This window comes from Lampris incognitus, chromosome 16, assembly GCF_029633865.1.
Source record: "Lampris incognitus isolate fLamInc1 chromosome 16, fLamInc1.hap2, whole genome shotgun sequence".
NCBI classification, from domain to species: Eukaryota; Metazoa; Chordata; class Actinopteri; order Lampriformes; family Lampridae; genus Lampris; species Lampris incognitus.
In genome coordinates, this window is record NC_079226.1 from 11,941,073 (window position 1) to 11,962,189 (window position 21,117).

The 21,117-nt window shown below is 48.1% G+C and overlaps 1 protein-coding gene across 1 annotated transcript in view; it reads right to left on the reverse strand.

The window, feature by feature from the left end:
* Positions 1–21,117, reverse strand: part of alk (ALK receptor tyrosine kinase) — a 580,497-nt gene that overhangs the window by 88,083 nt on the left and 471,297 nt on the right. Inside the window, exons 6-8 of the mRNA XM_056296340.1 lie at positions 11,752–11,883; positions 4,487–4,618; positions 2,601–2,704 (exon numbers count right to left, since the gene is read on the reverse strand). Of these exons, the coding sequence (XP_056152315.1) occupies positions 2,601–2,704; positions 4,487–4,618; positions 11,752–11,883 (368 nt within the window). The remainder of the gene's footprint in view (positions 1–2,600; positions 2,705–4,486; positions 4,619–11,751; positions 11,884–21,117) is intronic.

Genomic DNA, 21,117 nt, shown 5'->3' on the forward strand with positions numbered 1-21,117 from the left:
TGAAGCGTCACTTAGCTACGGGGGCACAACCCGATGTCCCCCTCCAGTCATTTGGCACCGCAGAGCTCTCTTACAACACTGAACCACAATTCATTTACGATGCCTAATTCTTGGTTTGCTATTAAAGCTTAACAGACCCTGGCTAAGCGACACAAACGCCACATGTGTGTAGCGTGCCACTTACACATGCAAATAGCAGTGATTTATGGGAGTGCTCGTTACACGCCAGACTGTGTTCATCCATAAAGTGTTGTGAGAGCTTTATTGTCACCGGCGGGACCGCGCGGTGTGCGTTTAACCATCAATATTAAAGATAAGGTCCCATTGCACGATGAGCATGACATGACAGTGAACGGGATCTGTAGCGAAACCACCCCCTAAAAATAATCAGTGTCGCTGCCCAGAAGTGAACAGGGTAGATAGAACAGCTCCAGTTCAGTGCTGGGAGATGAATTTGTAAGTGTTACTCTGAAATCATGGCTAATCTTTGGCAGCCTGCCGGGAAGCTGTCAAGCAAGGCCTGGAAGGGTGCAGTACTATCTCTTCCGCTGTCCAAAAGTACCAGACATTTTTTAATTCGTGCCTAAGAGGCATGGAGAGTCTTTTATTTCCACTCCCCCCCCCCCCCCGTCTGTCAATTTTGAACTATCCCCTTTGCATCTCTGTCTCTACCTCTCATTTTCTTGTTCCATCTCTCTTGATATCCACCTTGCACTCTTTGCCATTTAATACGTTGCCCGGGGAAAATGTTCTCACCAAAAAAACCAACACGATCTGATCTTTACGATATAATCGATGATGAAATATAGGATAATGTATGATATGATACACGTGATAAACGAAAGTCGAATAAATGAATCTTATTAACGAAAATGACCAAATGTCATAATTTTCAATCCATTCATCGAGCTTCTTTGCCAGTGTGTGTATTAATCCCTCAGTGCTCAAGCGCCTCAGGGTAAACCACGTAGCACTACACCTAACACTGACAATATTAGGTGTCGTGCCTCCCTTGACCACTGGAAGGATTTGCTGGAGGTCTCCACAATCATCGTTGGAATGCCTCTTTCACAAAGAAATCAAATCTTTTACTTGGTTTTTGAAATATTTGTTAAACTGCAATCCTTGGAAAGTGCTGATTCTAAAGATACCTTTCTTTTTGTTCTACAGTGAGTAGTTTTGGAGTTTTAAGTGAACATACAAACATACACTCTCACTTTATATATATATATAGAGAGAGAGAGAGAGAGAGAGAGAGAGAGAGAGAGAGAGAGAGAGAGAGAGAGAGATTACCCTGTTCTCTAAGCCCTGATGTTTTTATCCCATTCCCTCCTCCATCAGTTCCTGTCTCCACCTAGGGAATGCCTCATATCTGCCCATAACAGGGGGGGAAAGGTCAGGGAGCTGAGCAATAAAAACACATTGCTCTAAATATTAGAGGTGAACACGTTCAATAAAAAACATATTTGACCTTGACTGACTGCGACATGCCCTCTTTGACCCTGTTGAACCAGCAGGTGAGGTGGCCGACCAGTGTGACCCAATAACTCAGTTTTCCCCAACAGGATCACCAGTGGAGGAGACCTCTGACTGTAAACCTTTGTTGGTCAAACATTTGTTTTTTGTTTTGTTTTGTTAGGGAGCCACACGCATTACAGGCAAAATCCTGCACTTGTCAAACCAGCGTACTGACTGATAAGCATGTGATGGCTAGAGGCTCTGACTCATTTACATATCACGTGATTCCAAGTCAAGAGGCTCTGACTCATTTACATATCATGCGATTCAAAGTCAAGAGGCTCTGACTCATTTACATATCATGTGATTCAAAGTCAAGAGGCTCTGACTCATTTACATATCACGTGATTTCAAGTCATCTATTTGTTACAGCTATAAAGACAGGCGCTACTTAAAACGCAAGTCTGGGAGTCTGGGTAGCATAGCAGTCCATTCTGTTGCCTACCAACATGGGGAACGCCAGTTCAAACCCTTGTGTTGCCTCCGGCTTCATCGGGCGTCCCTACAGACACAATTGGCCGTGTCTGCAGGTGGGAAGCTGGATGTGGGTAAGTGTCCTGGTCGCTGCACTAGCGGCTCCTCTGGTCGGTCGGGGCGCCTGTTCAGGGGCGAGGGGGAACCGGGGGGAGTAGCGTGATCCTCCCACGTGCTACGTCCCCCTGGCAAAACTCCTCACTGTCAGGTGAAAAGAAGCGGCTGCCGACTCCACATGTATCGGAGGAGGCCATGCGGTAGTCTGCAGCCCTCCCCGGATCAGCAGAGGAGGTGGAGCAGCGACCGGAACGGAATGGATCAGAGAGCAGGGTGATTGGCCAGGTACAATTGGGGAGAAAAGGGGGGGGCGGAGTCTGCATGTAGGTAACAGTATTACCTGTATATGACACTCGGAAACTGGTGTCCTTCGTTAACCTTCCCATTAGACACTCATCAGCATACTGTTGTGTTGGTCTGTCTGTGTGAACTTGTCTATACACCTGTATGTCTCTGTCAATATTTGCACAAGCGTTTGTGCACACGTTTACATCTGCATGGACTTGTGAATGGGTGTGTGCATGTTTGTTCTTGGAAATCAATTTACTCACTGTGCATGGAGAGTTCCTCAGTGGTGGAGGGAACAGAGGGCTCCTCAGTATCGCTGAACCATGATGGCCTTTAGACTGACCTCCTTCCACGCTGAATGTAGAACCTTTAACACACACACACACACACACACACACACATTGTACTGCAGTATGCCCAATAGACACAATACAGAAAGTGTCCAACTGTCATGTCAAACGTCTGTTTTGGGATTTCATCATCTGCCATCTTCGTTCTTGCGGCATCATCACCGACTTATCTGAGGCATTTCTTGAGAACGCTCCAGGAAGAAAGTTTGAGAACTGCCAAATTTGGACAGATCGATATCAAAATGGATCTGGCGGTACATCTGTCATATCAAATTGCATTTTTAACTAGCACGAAAATATATCGTCACAAAAAATATATGGCTTTGCTTGGGTTTCAACACGGCACAAGCAACATCATTTCATTGGACCGAATTTACAAATGCTTTCCGACGAGAGCTGGGAAAAGGAAATAAAAGTCTCTCCTAAATTTCAAACAGTGAGCGCTAAGACATGAATCTATGATGTGAACAACAGATGCTGCTGCTCCACTGATGTATGTTGGTCCAGTCTAATGTCATGTATTAGTAACATATTGTAGTCGCGGCCCTGTGATGGCCTGGTGGCCTATCCAGGGGGTCTCCCCGCCTCCCGCCCAATGACTGCTGGGATAGGCTCCAGCATGCCTGCAACCCTGAGAGCAGGACAAGCGGTTTGGATAATGGATGGATGGAATATTGTAGTCACAAGATGGTGGATGCTTCACTGTCCCAAACCCCATACTCTTCTTCCATTTGAAAAACCTAAAAAAAAACAGGCCTGTGATTGACACAGGGAAACATACTCATACATAAGCTTTTATAAAGTACAGTCTGAGCTTTCAAAGATATCATTGTAATTTTGAGCCAGGAGGTGCTTCCCTGAAAAAATGTAATGAGAATTTTGGCGTATGAACCATCCGCCATCTTGCAGCTAATTTTGCCCCACAAAGTCCCTCGGAAGCGGGGCAGGATAAGCTAAATACTAGCCCATGCACAGCGGCAGTTCCGTTAACACTGAGGGCAGTCTGGCGGCGGGCCCTGCCTAGCGTTGATTGTGTTTTTAGTGTCGTCATGTGGCGTGTGGGAGGTGTGTCGAAGGTGTCTGGCCGGGAGAGCTGGTGTCGGATCGGCTGGGGGAGCCTGGTCTGCTGTGTCCGGTGGGCCCAGGGACCACGGCCTTGCCAGAGCTGTGCCAATATGTACAGTGTTATTGGCAATATGTACAGTGTTATTGGCAATATGTACAGTGTTATTGGCAATGAGGAAACACCGAGGGCGGTCTGACAGGATGTGGAAGCAGGGCAGGCTAAGCTAACTGCTAGCCCATGCAGACCGACAGTCATCCTGGCTGGCGTTCATTCTCTGGACAGTGGAATTTTTTTTGTTGGACTGTGTTGCAATGAGTGGACTGTATTGTTGACTGTGGTTTTTTTTTTTTTGTGCTTTATTCTCTTTGTTTTTGATTTTTGTGTCACACTGCTGTGAGCAGGGGTAATGGAATTTCATTTCTTTTGTGTGCACAAGTACATGAGAGAATCGACAATAAATTGTTCCCGATTCCTGAAAGTGACGACACAGTTGGTCTACTCTATATGCGAGGCTATGGACCTCCACAGAGATTTCTATTTTATACTGGTTTTATGACCTCTGCTTGAAACGATATCACCAAACCTGTCAAAGATTACATTAGTAACACATGGACACATGGTAGTCCAGGTTTACCAGTGGAAAATGTCCTTTTAACAGGACGTTTTTACTATTTGTTTAGGAGAATGAACACACCGACGTCCATGAGGTCATGAGGAGGCGTAAATGAACCACCTGGTGATGGGCAGCTCTGTCTGGCGGCCTTGACCGAAGACTGTCTCCTCCAGTAGAAACCACGGCCCGCTGTCGACTGCCAGCCACACTCGTCCTCTTCAAAAGAGCAGTAAGTGCCATTGAGAAACTGGCCTACAGAGAAAAGAGAGCAAGAGAGAGAAATAACAGGGATGAGGGGTGGACGTCTCACATGAGGGAAGGAACACAGGTATAGTGAGGGTGCATTTAGGGTCAGAGGAACATTGTGGTGTTAAGCGAGAGGGGTTGTTGGGGCAAACGAGTTTAGCGCGGCCCTGAAAACGGCGGAGATGAGGAAGGAGAGCGCTCCTCACTGAACTGTGTGATACTTCAGAGAAAGGATGAAGGAAATCTAAAGATCGAAAGAGCCCAAATATGGGAAATACAAAGAACAGAATGGAAGGCGAACTAAAAGACATCGGTTCTCTAATGTAATGTGTGTTAAGGGTGAGCGACGGCTAAAAGCCTCTTGATGGGTCTGTCACTGTGACGTCTACTGGCCACCTGCAGCTAAACCCATCAGAAGGCCACAGATTACCTTCAGAAAGAGGAGACATGAGCAAAGTGGCAGCAATACAGAACAGAGACCATCTGAAAAAAAGGCAAAAGGAGTGTGGAGGTGTAGTACTCCTTCCTGTACAAATGCTAAAATATCTCCCTGTGTCTGCGCGCCTGCCTCGGTCTGTGTCTCGGTCAGTTAGTAACACAGTGGAAACTTCTTATGCTGATCACAGTTACACCGATCAACCGCTTATCTTGAACATAAATCACTGGACCGAATCACCGTTTAAATAATCTGGTTACGGACGTCTGGGTAGCGTAACAGTCTATTCCGTTGCCTACCAACACGGGGATCGCCGGTTTCAATCCCCGTGTTACCTCCGGCTTGGTCGGATGTCCCTACAGACAAAATTGGCCATGTCTGTGGGGGGGAAGACAGATGTGGGTATGTGTCCTGGTCGCTGCACTAGCGCCTCCTCTGGTCATTCTGGGCGCCTGTTCAGGGGGGAGGGGGAACTGGGGGGAATAGCGTGATCCTCCCACGTGCTACGTCCCCCTGGTGAAACTCCTCACCGTCAGGTGAAAAGAAGTGGCTGGTGACTCCACATGTATCAGCGGAGGCATGTGGTAGTCTGCAGCCCTTCCCGCATTGGCAGAGGGGGTGGAGAAGCAACCGGGAAGACTTAGATGAGTGGGGTAATTGGCCGGATACAATTGGATAGGAAAAAGGGGGAAAATGACCAACAAATAAAATAATCTGGTTACTGTGATGTAACGGCTGGCTTAGAATCAACCTTTTGGGTCTTTCCTACATGGGAAGTGGGTCCACAGCTCCTACATGGGTCTGCTGGTATTAAAAAGGTACTTTATACAACACTAAGCCATGTTACTGTAAGCTACAGTCTATTTCTAATATCCTGATTGGAGCGTTTATAGAAGCTGATATTTTGTCACAATGCAATAGTCAGCAGTAGGCAACTGTCTTTCCAGTCATGTAAGTCCAGTAAAACAGAGACGTCCGCTTCATTACATTATATTTATTCAATAAGTGTAAGTACACAAATGCAGTGGATGGTCGTCTGAACAACAAAAACAAATAAACCCATCAGCCTGGATGGATGTGATCACTATAAGCGGTTTCTTCTGGAACAAAAAAAAAAAACTTAATTAGCTTGACATAGCTTAATTGGTGATTTAATGGAAGTTGCCACTTTAATGGTTGGTTAAGTGTCCGTCAGATTAAATCAAATACAAGTTAGGGCATTCAGAAGTATGTACAAGTGCAGCCTTTGGCCGGGCGGCCTCAGTGTGACTTAGTGCCGCATCCGTCTCGTCAGATTCCAAAACATTCCCTGTGCCTTCACGGATTGTGTCCGAGGTCCTGAGAGGACTTGGGGAACGGTAGACGTGTACAGTTTTAGTGTGGATATAACATCAAAATGACTCACTTGAGGCGCTGAGCTCTTTTGTCGTGATGTTGACGTGGGAATGTGGGACGGCGGGGGCTTTTACGCTGCAGAGAACTCGTGCTGTTTTGTAAACGTTCATCTACTGAGGTAACTAGACACCGAAGGCTGCAGATAAACCAACCAGAAAAAAAACCCCCTAACGAATTCATGTTGGAATCGGACTTAAAGGTAGAACGAGTACGTTTTGTCGGTTGCGGTTTGGAAACACAACGTTCAAAATTGGCCCCTCCCCCCGGCTGAACGTCACCAGAAGGACACGCCCCCTGACCGCAGTGGCCACAACACATCCCAGTGTACAGGCCAACCCTGCGTCGCTCTTCATCCCCATCCTGTCTTTCAGTGCTCGCCAGCGGGTGAATGCCAACCCCAGATTCACTCTCTTTTTGGGACCAGCTTTGTCCGCTTGTCGTTTCGCCTCGCTGTATTTGCATTTTTCAGTGCTGTGTCCACCATGGTCGTAACTTCCTCTTGGATAGGTGCTTACGATCTCGATCTGGCACCTGGTTGCTACGTTGTTTTTGTTGTTTTTTTTGCCCCCCCCCCCTTTCCTCCCTAACTGTATCCCGCCAATTACCCCACTCTTCCGATATGGGGATGGCTGCAGACTACCACACGCCTCTTCCGATACACGTGGCGTCACCAGCCGCACGTAGCGCATGGGAGGATCACGCTATTTCCCCATGTCCCCCCCCCCTTAAACAGTTGCCCCGACTGATCAGAGGAGGCGCTAGTGCAGCAACCAGGACACATACCCACATCCGGCTTCCCACCCGCAGACATGGCCAGTTGTGTCTTTAGGGATGCCCAACCAAGCCGGTGGTAACACGGGGATTCAAACCGCCTTCCCTGTGTCGGTCGCTATGTTTTTCTAGTCCCGCTGCCCAAAGGTTAATGCCCAGAGACGTCCCGTTCACAGCAAAATGAGAAGATACAGGCGGAGGACAGGGCTTCTGCAGGTACGGACACCGCCACACATGTCTAGTGGGTCATAAGCGCTGACTGAGAGGGGTTATTTTTCTATGAGTCTGTCTACACACTGATTTTCAGTAAAATCCCACTCATTCCACCTTTAAGGCTGGATGAGCTTAAGATTTACTGTTCTATTGTTGCTTTTATAGGCATTATTACCTATACATACATTTAAATGCCAAATAAACCTTACGGCGTGCAGCCGAGGAGAACCTCAGTGGGGTGCAGAATAAAAGCCACCGATCATCTGAACGTTTTTATCGTAGGCGATGAGAGGAATAATACTTATTAGTTACACTTAACGACACCTGTGCACATTTAGAATTGTACAGCGGGGGTTAAAAAGCTTTCGAGGGTCCCATTGAATGCCTAAACGACCATGGTTGTTCCAAGAAAAAAAAGGAAGGGAAAACAGCGAGAAGAGAGGAAACTGCCCCATTTGGACAAATCCTCAAGCAATTACAGGATTCAGCGGGTGGAGGGGGGGGGATGTCTGTCTTATGACATTATGTGTGGTTCTCTTTGTTATATAAAGTAATTGGTGTCACTCGGAGAAGTTCTTCATGCGGCGGGCACGGCTTCAAAGCCCCGTCATGTGATGCCGGGGCTTTCCACTCCGAGGCTCGGAGACGTCCGTAGCAGGAGTCCACGTCAGACAGATCATTTCCCCATTTTCTGCGTGACCCGCTGACTTGGGTTACTTGTAAACCCATGTAGTTACCCATCCTGTGGACACCCCCCCCCCAACTTTGTAATTTGCCCTGGTGGCGGCGGCAGCAGGTGCGGTTTGATACCTGCCTCCGTTCAGGGCTGGCCTTCTGCTGATGCAGCGAAAGTAGGGCGGCTAGAAAAGCGGAATCGATTTATTCAAGTCACACCAACCACAACGACAGAAGCCGTGGCTCTGAAACAGCTAGCGGCGTGTTCATATGAAGGGTCTTCGAGTGAGGAAGGGTCTCCCTGTATGTCTGATGTGCTCCTTGATTGACAAAAGTCACACGTGAGCCCCGGCGGTGTTGCTCCGGTAAACTTAAGAGGTCATAACAGGTGAAGATGAATTATGGATGGAGCGGACGGTGCTGTATAATCAGCAGACAGCCGGCGGCGGGGGGGGGGGGGTCGGTGTAAAGACTAACAGACATGCAGGGGGATTAAATACAGAGCGCAAGGCACAGGACGTGTTGGACAGACTCGCTAAGAGAGACGTCAAGAAAGAAAGATGAGAATCGAGCGCGGCGTAGTGAACAGATGAAAGACCATATGGATCATCGGCCCGTGCGCTCAATCAAAAAGGACAAAGGTCATTACCTGTTTCTGGGATGGATTGAAAGAGAGACGGAGAGGCAGGAGGAGAGAGAGAGAGAGAGAGAGCCTCGATTCAACGCAAACGGCAATTGGCCTTCATGCTTCTGTGCGCTCTGTCAGAATGAGGGCACTGGGCGCAAGAAGAAGCGACGAAGAGACGGAGGTAAAAAAAATGAAAGGAAAAAAGACACAAGGTCTCAAACTTCTCCTGCGTGACTGACAGCTTATAATTCCTGCCACGCAAGGCTCATCGGCCTCCGACAAGGATCACAGCTTTGCTTTCAGTTTTCGCCCGATCGTTACCGAGGTAAACACACCGGAGCCAGGCCTACAGACTTGCCATCATCCTTCTACGTCATCGCCGATGCTCGCAACAGACCCTAAGTTTGACCGCCATCCATGTTGTCCAAACGCAGCATCGCCGTAACCAGCGTAACAGTGAGTCACCTCATTGGATTAGCCCTGGCTCTCGCCGCCCCCGGAAGAGCTCTGACCGGCGTGGGTGAACACAACAGAAGACCGCTCCTCCCCACGAGGAGACTCGGATCGCACGGCGTTCGTGTCTCGTTGGCGTTGCCCAGGACGCCGTCCTTCGCTGTAATGCCAAGCTAGCAACGCCAACGGGATCAGCAAACCGCTTTACACAGGCCAACTGTCGATGGCCGCAGCTTGGAACGGCCTGGGGCTGACGGCATAAGAGAGGACGAGGTCAAAACCGATTTCCATCCTGTAAAAGTGCTCCCAAACCTGGCAACGTGCGTCGCTGCGCTTCACATCTGCCAGCAGATATTTACTGTACACATCTGCACTCACACCACGCCAGGCTAGACTGTGTGTTTCAAGCAAGAGAGTTAATATCGGTTTCCATATTTGTGGTCACAGCCACAGGCTCTCGCATGTGATACTAGTGTAATTATACTGCTCCATTACACTGTTCCTCCATATTGGGGGCAGCCGGCCCCCCAACATGGGCCCTCCCCCATCAACTTTAACCTGCTGATGTGTTGATAGACTACCACCGTTCACCATCTTCAAATTCACCCGCTAGAATGCATCTCCGTGCCCGTTGGCTGCTCTCGTAGCGACTATCCGTTGGCATTATCGCTTCTAGCACGTTCTATTTTCTGCACCGCTGACGCCGCAACACAACCCAACCCAACCTCCTCGCGTGGCTCAGCTCACCTGATCCAACGATACACGTTGTCGCCTGATTTGTGGCGTTTCCGTCAAGTTAAGAACGTCTAGCGTGCCGTCACAATCTCTCCGCTAATCCTGCGCGTTAAGCTGTGGCTCAGAAGACCGGGAAGCCAACGGTACCGGCGGGATTTGGGATGGTAACCTGACTGGTATAATCCCATTATACACCAGATGGTTTGTGCTCGATTCATAATGAAGTCGATGCGTTCTTACTGTGGCGCACACACGTTGCGGCATTCCAGTGGCGGCCGAGTCCACGGCTTTGCCTCGCGGGCCAATTAGCATCGACGGCTTCTCTACCGTCGGAGGACCGAAAATGCCGCATGCCGGGCTTTTCACCCTCTCATTCGCCTCTTATCGCTAAGCTCCCGCAGTCAGCAAACCTGCGAGCACACGGGGAGCGGCCGTCGTTTTAATAAGCGCCGCGCGAGAGGGCGAGAAGGAATACCGGGCAGAAGGAATACCGGGCAGAAGGAATACCGGGCAGAAGGAATACCGGGCAGAACCGTGTGGACGGGAGACCCGACTCCTCCCAACACTCGCTCTGAAATCACGCCACAGCACCCGTTCTGCTTTTGCTGTTCTTTAGACCGGGGAAGGCTGGTGGGCTCCTTGTGTGTGTGTGTGTGTGTGTGTGTGTGTGTGTGTGTGTGTGTGTGTGTAAATAGAGCAGACAGTGCAGAGATGCAAAAACACAACTGAAAGAAGAAATTAGCTTTTGCCGTGCAGCGAGAAGGCCATGTGCATGCACACAGCTCACGGAAACAAGCACACACACACACACACACACACACACACACATATATCCATATTTATCCATAAACACACACACACACACACACACACACACATATATCCATATTTATCCATAAACACACACACACACACACACACACACACACACATATATCCATATTTATCCATAAACACACACACACACACACACACACACACACACATATATCCATATTTATCCATAAACACACACACACACACACACGAACTCACTCACAGGGGCCTGGGGGGCTTTAGTTGCTAGCAGGGTCTCGGCACATGTGGCTGTTGTTCTTGGGAGAAACAGTAGCCGGAGGGAAAAGCCACGAGCCACGATAGGAGAACAAGTAGACACGGACCAGACGAACAACCACGGAGTACGGCGTGGGCCAGAAACACGAGCTCAGCGTCAGCAGCGCTATTTTGTGCTTCTTCTTCTTTTTTTCTTTTTGATTTTCCCCCACCCTTTTTTCCCCCAATTGTACTCGGCCAATTACCCTATTTTCCCGAGCCGTCCCGGTCGCTGCTCCACCCCCTCTGCCGATCCGGGGGGGGGGGCTGCAGACTACCACATGCCTCCTCCCATACATGTGGAGTCACCTGACAGTGAGGAGTTTCGCCAGGGGGACGTAGCACGTGGGAGGATCATGCTACCCCCCCCCCAATTCCCCCTCCTCCTCGACCGACCAGAGGAGGCGCTAGTGCAGCGCCCAGGACACCCACATCCCTCTTCCCACCCGCAGACACGGCCAATTGTGTCTGTATGGACGCCCAGCCAAGCCGAAGGTAACACGGGGATTCGAACCAGCGGTCCCTGTGCTGGTAGGCAACGGAAGAGACGGCTACGCCGCCCGGACGCCCTATTTTGTGCTTCTACCCCAGTTTCCTCATGTCTCTGTCGATAAGTTACACACATGCACACACAGACACACACTTGAACAACTTCACTGAACAAGTGCCACCGCAGTCGATGGACCCTTTGTTTGTATACAGGTGTATTTTCGGGGTGGGCAGGTAGCAGCATGTACTCACGACACGTGTCCCCTTCGTCATCGGCGAGAGGACAGTCTGTCCTGAAGTCACAGAGTTTGTCCAGCGGGATGCCGGGTCCCTGGTGACAGTGGTATTGGCCCTCCAGTGTGATGTTGGGGAGGGGCGAGGACTCTGGACACAGGGGGGAGGAGGGGGTGTAGAGAGAGAGGAGGAGGGGGGGGGGGACAGGAAGCATTTTAAGAAGAAAGAAAGGAGAGTGGAGACAACAAGGGGGAAAGAGAAATCAGTTTGAGACTGCTCCGTGTAAGAAGACGGGTTTCATTTCCCGCTGGTCAGAGCGGCTGGGGAAGCTGACTTGAGTTGTGAAAGGACAAAATATCCCCAAACAGTTTACACAGTAAGGAAGCAGCAAAAAAACAACAACAACAACAAATTCACTTTTGGAAATACAAAAACATACCCATCTATTAGCACTTGTTTTCAGTTTTCCTATCGAGTGCAGTTATCTGTGTTAAATTTCATGCATTAACCTCTGCGACACAACTGAGGGGGGAAACAAACCGCATGGTGGTGTACATTTCTATGGTTGTGGCGTCCGAGCGCACAATATTATCCATTAGTCATTCATAGCAGTCAGCGACCGGGGTCGGTACAAACACGGTCTGGACACCCTGGCCGACCCGGTCTGCCGGTCTCATCACGTATGAATGGGCTGACGCCGCACAAGGCAACACACACAAAGACCAAAACACAAAAGACCCGCAATACTGTACTACTAAGGTCTCGCAAAGGGGGAGGTAGGTAGAGTGGTCTCTGTCGCGCACCACTTGATAACATCGGTCTCAGCGACTGAGATGTAGCCGAGCCCATTTGCATATCTATGCAAATGAGGGAGGTGGTAGCCGGAGCCGAGGTTGTGAAGATTGACTGCGCGCCGCCAAGTTCATCAGCCGAAGCTGATCGTGATAAAGAGAACACAAAAAAAAAAGAAAGAAGGGGGGGGTGGGGTGGGGGAGGTGGAAAAAAACACAACCCTACTGCCCTCCGATGGGGATCTCTTTGGTTTTTCCCGTTTTCATAAGGCGCTCCTCCTTATCGCTGGCGACTGGCTCCGCTTGCCCTTGATCGGTATTATGTAGATTTGTTCTCGGCGGAGAGGAAGTCGGAGGCGGAAGTTACGACTGCGTTGGAGTCCGTCAAAACAAGAGGGGCAATGCAGAGCAAATGCCTGCTGGCCATGCCGTGTTAATGTGCAACGAGGCTACACTATCATGAGCCGAGTAACGAGCGGCCTGTTCCCTCAGTCAGGACTGCTTCCCTCACGGCGAGGAGACGTTAATGAAACGTTGCCATGTTGTTCTGTGGGATCATGTAAACACGGTATGTACGGGTACTCGTCACGCTGGTCTCCGGCTCGTCCTATATAGTGGATTTGCATGATGGTGGGAACAGGATTGCTGGACCCCCCCTGCTCTCGACACGTCTGATTTAAGGTTTATTTAATCAGGTTGCTTGTGCGGAGGCTAGGATCGTCTTCTTGTAAAGGAAGGACTCGCTGAGACAAAGAAAAGGGGAGAGGCAATCAGAGAAGGAAGAAATGAGGAAAGCAATATGAAGCAAAGATTGAGAGAGAGAGAGAGAGAGAGAGAGAGAGAGAGCAGACCCTCCCCCCCATCCCCATCAATTCCATCAAATTGTTTGGCTTTGCCAATAGCTTCATCTTCTGTAAGCCGAGGAGCCAGTTCTTGAAGTCAGTGATACTTGTTCCGGTGCCTCCATGCAGAGGGTGCAGGAGGCGCAGAGGGGGGTTCGAGCAGACCCGCAACCCCTTGAAAACTCTCTTCTGAAGCCCTCCAGCACATTATCAGAGACGTAAACCATGTGTACTGGTTTCAGTGGGGGATTAGGTTTGCTCCACGTTAGAAATCCCCAAGTCTTCCTTAGCACATCGGTATAGAAGGACGCACAATTGCGGTGCGGGGCATTGTGACAGGGAGCCGACGGGATGGAGCGGCCCTCTGCCCTGGCGTCCCCACCTCAGCGTGACATGGCTTGAATTCTCCAAATGGAAGTTTATAAAAACCATATTTAGACGATGTCGCAGTATTAAAGCAGTGACGCCGCTTCAGTTTTGGTCAACATTTACTGATCCCCACAGGAGGGTGAATCAGTTCACCTGGACAACGGCTATCGAGAGGAACGTCTCATCGCCCATCTAAGTGTCCTCTTCAGTCTCACTGACCGCAGGTGTCCCCACCCTCATAAACAACACAGTGACATAATGACCGAAAATGATTGGTTTCATATGCAAATTGCCATGACCACTAACTAGCGTTCTAATGGCCATGTGTACTATTCACCGAGGATTGGGGAATGGCTGCAATCCCGGCGTTGTAAGATGGTGACAGATGTACTCTTAGCCTCCCCTCGGTTCAGGGATGCTCATTCTCCCTTCACGTAGAGGGCCTCTTTGTGCACGTCCTCATCCCTGAAAGCGTGGCCACCGGCCTGTAGGTGGCGTAGACTGTGGAGTCCTGGCCTGTTGCGTTAGCTCTCCTGTGTGGCGCCATCCTCTGTTTGGTTTCCCTGATGTACAAGTCACGGCACCCCCTCCTGCCACTTGACAGCGCACACTACATTGCTCTGTTTGTGCCGGGGGACCCGATCCTTGGGGGTTTTGGGGTTTGGGGTTTTGAAAATACGCGCCTCAGCTTTTCCGACAGTCCCGCCACGTACGAAACCGCCACCGGTTTACGCTTTGGCGGCTGGTGCACTTGTTGGGGCGTCTTCCTGGCTTTGGCGAACACCCAGTTAGGATGACCACATTCAACCAGGGCCCGTTTAATGTGGGATTTCTGCCCTTCCCCCGCCGCTGCGTCGGCGGGGACGTTGTCAGCTCGGTGGTACGGCGGCCCCGATCGAGTAAAAGACATTTACTGATTCTGATGACCACCGTGCAGTTACACACGAGCTTTCCCCCACGAGTCTTGATAGGCTGCAGCATCCCTGCCACCCCGAGAGCAGGATAAGTGGTTTGGATAATGGATGGATGGATGGATATTTTAATATTTCATACTTCACATAAAAAGCCTGTGGTTCCAATAACTATTACTGGTATCACAGCCGCTAGAGGATGTAGGTTTTCATCCCCCCACCCCATAGAGCTGCCGTGTCCCAGGTTTTGGAAGCAAATGTCTCATTCCTTTTCTCCGCAGACGTTTCGGAAAATCCCCATATAAAGACTTTTAAGCCTCGACCCGATCCGTCCTGCTGCGAGATTACGAGATGGCTCACGGTCTTATGATCGTTAATTCTGACCAAGTATTTGAGAAACAGATAAAACTGCGAACGTACAGCCAGGCTGTGTACTTAATGTCTTTTAAATGGGTATGAACTACTCGTCCCATGAAGCGTCGTGAATGTCATCAAATCCCTTTCCCCTCACCGTCCACCGTCCACCGGCTTCTGTACTCATTCACGTTTTCCCATCATGCTCCCCTGTACATTGTACTATACCCCGTATATTATGTATATACTATGCCCTGTATATTATGTATAAGCCACATCCTGTATATTATGAATATACTATACCCTGTATATTATGTATATACTATGCCCTGTATATTATGTATATACTATACCCTGTATATTATGTATATACTATGCCCTGTATATTATGAATATACTATACCCTGTATATTATGTATATACTATGCCCTGTATATTATGTATATACTATGCCCTGTATATTATGTATATACTATACCCTGTATATTATGTATATACTATGCCCTGTATATTATGTATATATTATACCCTGTATATTATGTATAAACTACTATACCCTGTAGTGACCTACTTGCAGGTTAGATATTCACCATGCGGGCCAGAGAAGGGCCCTTTAAGACAGTGGGCGGGGGTTAGCAAAGGGTACTGTGGGTAGACACGAGGCTGAGGTTTCTAGAGAATAAACTGCTGACTTAGTTTTTGTTGGAGGAAATAAACGACCCCACGGCTGTGTGGTCAAAAGGAGAAGTGGTCTCGTCTCCTTTCTTTCATCCTCCACAACCCTGTACATTACATATATTATACTGCTGTGATTTGTGAGAACATGGCAGGCTGCTAGTTGACAGAGATGACTTTGCTATGGTTTGGCTTCCAAACACACAACTATGGAGGGGTTTACACACAACCCAATTGGACTCTTTTTTTTTTTAAATCATTGTCCCCACAGTGAAGGACTTGGGTAATGAATATCCCTTTATTCTCAGGACTGCTTTGCTCACTATGTGAGAAGGCTTTCAGGTCTATTGAGTGCATCATCTTTAAGTGTATTTAAACACGATGCAAAAATCATTCATGTATGTGTGCATTCATATACAAGCACATACATACACACATGCAGTCATGCACACACATGCAATATATATATATATATATATATATATATATATACATATATTATCCAAACCGCTTATCCTGCTGTCAGGGTTGTCATTGGGCGGCAGGCGGGGAGACACCCTAGACAGGCTGCCAGGCCATCACCGGGCCCACACACACACACACACACACACACACACATTTATTCCTAGGGACAGTTTAGTACGGCCGATTCACCTGACCTACATGTCTTTGGACTGTGGGAGGAAACCAGAGCCCCCGGAGGAAACCCACGCAGACACGGGGAGAACATGCAAACTCCACATAGACGACGACCCGGGACAACCCCCAATGTTGGACTACCCCAGGGCTCGAACCCAGGACCTTCTTGCTGTGAGGTGACCGCGCTAACCACTGCGCCACCCTGCCGCCATATTATATCATATATATATATATATATATATATATATATATATATATACACTACCGTTCAAAAGTTTGGGATCACATTGAAATGTCCATATTTTTGAAGGAAAAGCACTGTACTTTTCAATGAAGATAACTTTAAACTAGTCTTAACTTTAAAGAAATACACTCTATACATTGCTAATGTGGTAAATGACTATTCTAGCTGCAAATGTCTGGTTTTTGGTGCAATATCTACATAGGTGTATAGAGGCCCATTTCAAGCAACTATCACTCCAGTGTTCTAATGGTACAATGTGTTTGCTCATTGGCTCAGAAGGCTAATTGATGATTAGAAAACCCTTGTGCAATCATGTTCACACATCTGAAAACAGTTTAGCTCGTTACAGAAGCTACAAAACTGACCTTCCTTTGAGCAGATTGAGTTTCTGGAGCATCACATTTGTGGGGTCAATTAAACGCTCAAAATGGCCAGAAAAAGAGAACTTTCATCTGAAACTCGACAGTCTATTCTTGTTCTTAGAAATGAAGGCTATTCCATGCGAGAAATTACTAAGAAATTGAAGATTTCCTACACCGGTGTGTACTACTCCCTTCAGAGGACAGCACAAACAGGCTCTAACCAGAGTAGAAAAAGAAGTGGGAGGCCGCGTTGCACAACTGAGCAAGAAGATAAGTACATTAGAGTCTCTAGTTTGAGAAACAGACGCCTCACAGGTCCCCAACTGGCATCTTCATTAAATAGTACCCGCAAAACACCAGTGTCAACATCTACAGTGAAGAGGCAGCTGCGGGATTCTGGGCTTCAGGGCAGAGTGGCAAAGAAAAAGCCATATCTGAGACTGACCAATAAAAGAAAAAGATTAAGATGGGCAAAAGAACACAGACATTGGACAGAGGAAGACTGGAAAAAAGTGTTGTGGACGGATGAATCCAAGTTTGAGGTGTTTGGATCACAAAGAAGAACGTTTGTGAGACGCAGAACAAATGAAAAGATGCTGGAAGAATGCCTGACGCCATCTGTTAAGCATGGTGGAGGTAATGTGATGGTCTGGGGTTGCTTTGGTGCTGGTAAGGTGGGAGATTTGTACAGGGTAAAAGGGATTCTGAATAAGGAAGGCTATCACTCCATTTTGCAACGCCATGCCATACCCAGTGGACAGCGCTTGATTGGAGCCAATTTCATCCTACAACAGGACAATGACCCTAAACACACCTCCAAATTGTGCAAGAACTATTTAGAGCAGAAGCAGGCAGCTGGTATTCTATCGGTAATGGAGTGGCCAGCGCAGTCACCAGATCTGAACCCCATTGAGCTGTTGTGGGAGCAGCTTGACCGTATGGTACGCAAGAAGTGCCCATCCAACCAATCCAACTTGTGGGAGCTGCTTCTGGAAGCGTGGGGTGCAATTTCTCCAGATTACCTCAACAAATTAACAGCTAGAATGCCAAAGGTCTGCAATGCTGTAATTGCTGCAAATGGAGGATTCTTTGACGAAAGCAAAGTTTGATGTAAAAAAAATCTTATTTCAAATACAAATCATTATTTCTAACCTTGTCAATGTCTTGACTCTATTTTCTATTCATTTCACAACATATGGTGGTGAATAAGTGTGACTTTTCATGGAAAACACAAAATTGTTTGGGTGATCCCAAACTTTTGAACGGTAGTGTATATATATACGATGGCCTGGCAGCCTGTCCAGGGTGTCCCCCGCCTGCCGACCAATGACTGCTGGAATAGGCTCCATCATCCCCGTGACCCTGACAGCATAATGGATGGATGGATGGCTATATATATATATAGATATATAGATATATAGATATAGATACCGGTTTTTTTTCAGAAACTGTCAATGGTGTTATAAGTGCTCAACTAATGAGGGGCGGGATATTAAGATAGATGTAGGGAAAAAAACCTTAATACACGGCAGTACAAGCTTGTTTCATGTGTGGCAGCTGATGAGTGCGCGATGCACGAAACAAGCTTGTACTGCTATAGCTTAGTTTTTTTTCCTACATCTAAATATATATATATATATATATACACACACACACACACACACACACACATATATACGCACACACACACATATCTATATAAGGGCAGGGTGGGAAGCGGCGATATCTTAATGAGGTTACATTGTAGCTTTGTTAGTTTGAAACTAATTGTGCGGACACATATTGTGGTCTGCGTGTGTATCCACACTGCAACAGGTGGAATCCATTACTTCTTACTCAGTAACTCCTCTCCTGGAGAACGCTGACACTGCAAGCGAGACACTGCAGGATCAAGAAATAGCAATAGCCATTATCTGCAGTACACTGAAGCTCTGGGCAGGGTGGGGGGATCCATCCATTTATCTTGCTTCTGGTGGCGGTGGGGGAGGACACGAGGGCGGGGGGGGGGGGCTGCTGAAGTTTACGCTCGTGGAACAGGTGAATACAGGAGAACACGGCCACTGCAATGCGGCCCAGCAGACTTCTTAAATCAGAAGTGTCACATTTCGAAAACAAGTTGTTGTCGTTGTTGCCCAAATGCCCCTGAGGATGAGGACACGGCAGTCGCTTGTGGATGAAAAAAAAACAAAACCAGAAGCACAAATACAGACATCCGTGAACTTGCTAATGGCTTGCAATCGTAGCTTTTCTTTAACGGCTTCTTGGAATTACACCATTATAGACAAAAGCAGACAAAATGGGGTGGTGGTCTATCCCGTATTCTACCAACACGGGGATCGCCAGTTCGAATCCCCGTGTTACCTCTGGCTTGGTCGGGCGTCCCGACAGGCACAATTGCCACGTCTGCGGGTGGGAAGCCGGATGTGGGTATGTGTCCTGCTCGCTGGACTAGTGCCTCGGGGCGCCTGTTCGGGGGGGGGGGACTGGGGGGGAACAGCGTGATCCTCCCCATGCGCTAGTACCCCTGGTGAAACGCCTCCCTGTCAGGTGACACGAGGCGGCTGGTGACTCCACGTATTGGAGGAGACATGTGGTAGTCTGCAGCCCCCCCCCCCCGGATTGGCAGAGGGGGTGGAGCGACCGGGACAGCTCGGAAAATAGGGTAATTGGCCAAGTACAATTGGAGAGAAAAGGGGGGGAGGGGCAGACAAAATTAAACATGCTTTTTCTCCATCTATGCTGAAGCAATGTGTTGAAGAGCTACATCTAATTACAGAAGAAGAAGAAGAAGCACTAACAGTACCTCCCAGTAACACAGAAACTGCTGTTTTGAAACAGCACCTTTGTTAAGGGGTGGAAGCTTATTGTTCCTCCTTCTGTCACATGACCTTAACCCCTGAACCACAAATCCGATTTACCGATGTGGCATGTTGTTTTGTGTGTGTGTTGATTGTGATGGGGCAGCACGGTGGCGAAGTGGTTAGCGCGGTCGCCTCACAGCAAGAAGGTCCTGGGTTCGAGCCCCGGGGTAGTCCAACCTTGGTGGGTCATCCCGGGTCATCCTCTGTGTGGAGTTTGCATGTTCTCCCCATGTCTGCATGGGTTTCCTCCGGGGGCTCTGGTTTCCTCCCACAGTCCAAAGACATGTAGGTCAGGTGAATCGGCCGTTCTAAACTGTCCCTAGGAATGGATGTGTGTGTGTGTGTGTGTGTGTGTTTGTGTGATGGCCTGGCGGCCAATGACTGCTTGGATACGCTCCAGCATCCCCGCGACCCTGAGAGCAGATAAGCAGTTCAGATAATGGATGGACATATATATCCGGGGGGGGGGGGGGGGGTCGGAAACCATCAATGGTGTTGATAAAAGTGCTCAACAAATGAGGAGCGGAATATTAATATTTTTTCATTTGATCAAATATTAAGATTTTATATATATATATGGATGGTTGTGATGGACTGGGGCTGTAAACATTTGACATTTCTGACCCATTCCATATGTATTTCTACTGCCTGTCAACTAGACTGGAGGGGATTATGAAAATGATTAAGACTGCACCCTCCATTTGATTGACTAAAATGAAAACGAATTTCACCTTGAATTTTACTTGGTATTTACCGCCCAGTCAGAGCATGTTTTATTTTATGCGCAGATTGTAACTGTGCACAAAGAGAGAATCAGAGAGGACTCCAAACGGTATCTGTCACTGAGAAACAGTGAGAGATACCGGTCTGAGCCAGACCCTCACACATCAACCAGGACCTCAGACTCTGCAGAGGAGAACGTTTGCCTCTACTTTCCGAGAGGAGAGGTCCTTTTTCCAGATCCCCCGGTTTAAATAACACACCATTGGTATCCTAATGGACTCACTGCGGTTGAATTGAAGTGGAGCTCATTTAAATATCAGCTGGTAGTATATTGCTTGCAAAACTGGCAACAGCTGCACCTTTTTTTTCTTTTTTTTTGAGCATTCCAGTAATCATGTAATGCGCATTACTGTATTTAATGCAATGACTGGTGATACAAGTTGGCTTTATAAGTCATGACTCTGTTTCAATGACATTGCCTTAGTGCAATGCACTCCTGGAAAAAAAGTCTAACTTGGCTTTAGAAACCACCGTAGGCATATATGAGTGGATGTACTCAATGAAAGGTTTACACCGGTGAAGAATATAAAACAATATCAGACACGCTCGTAGA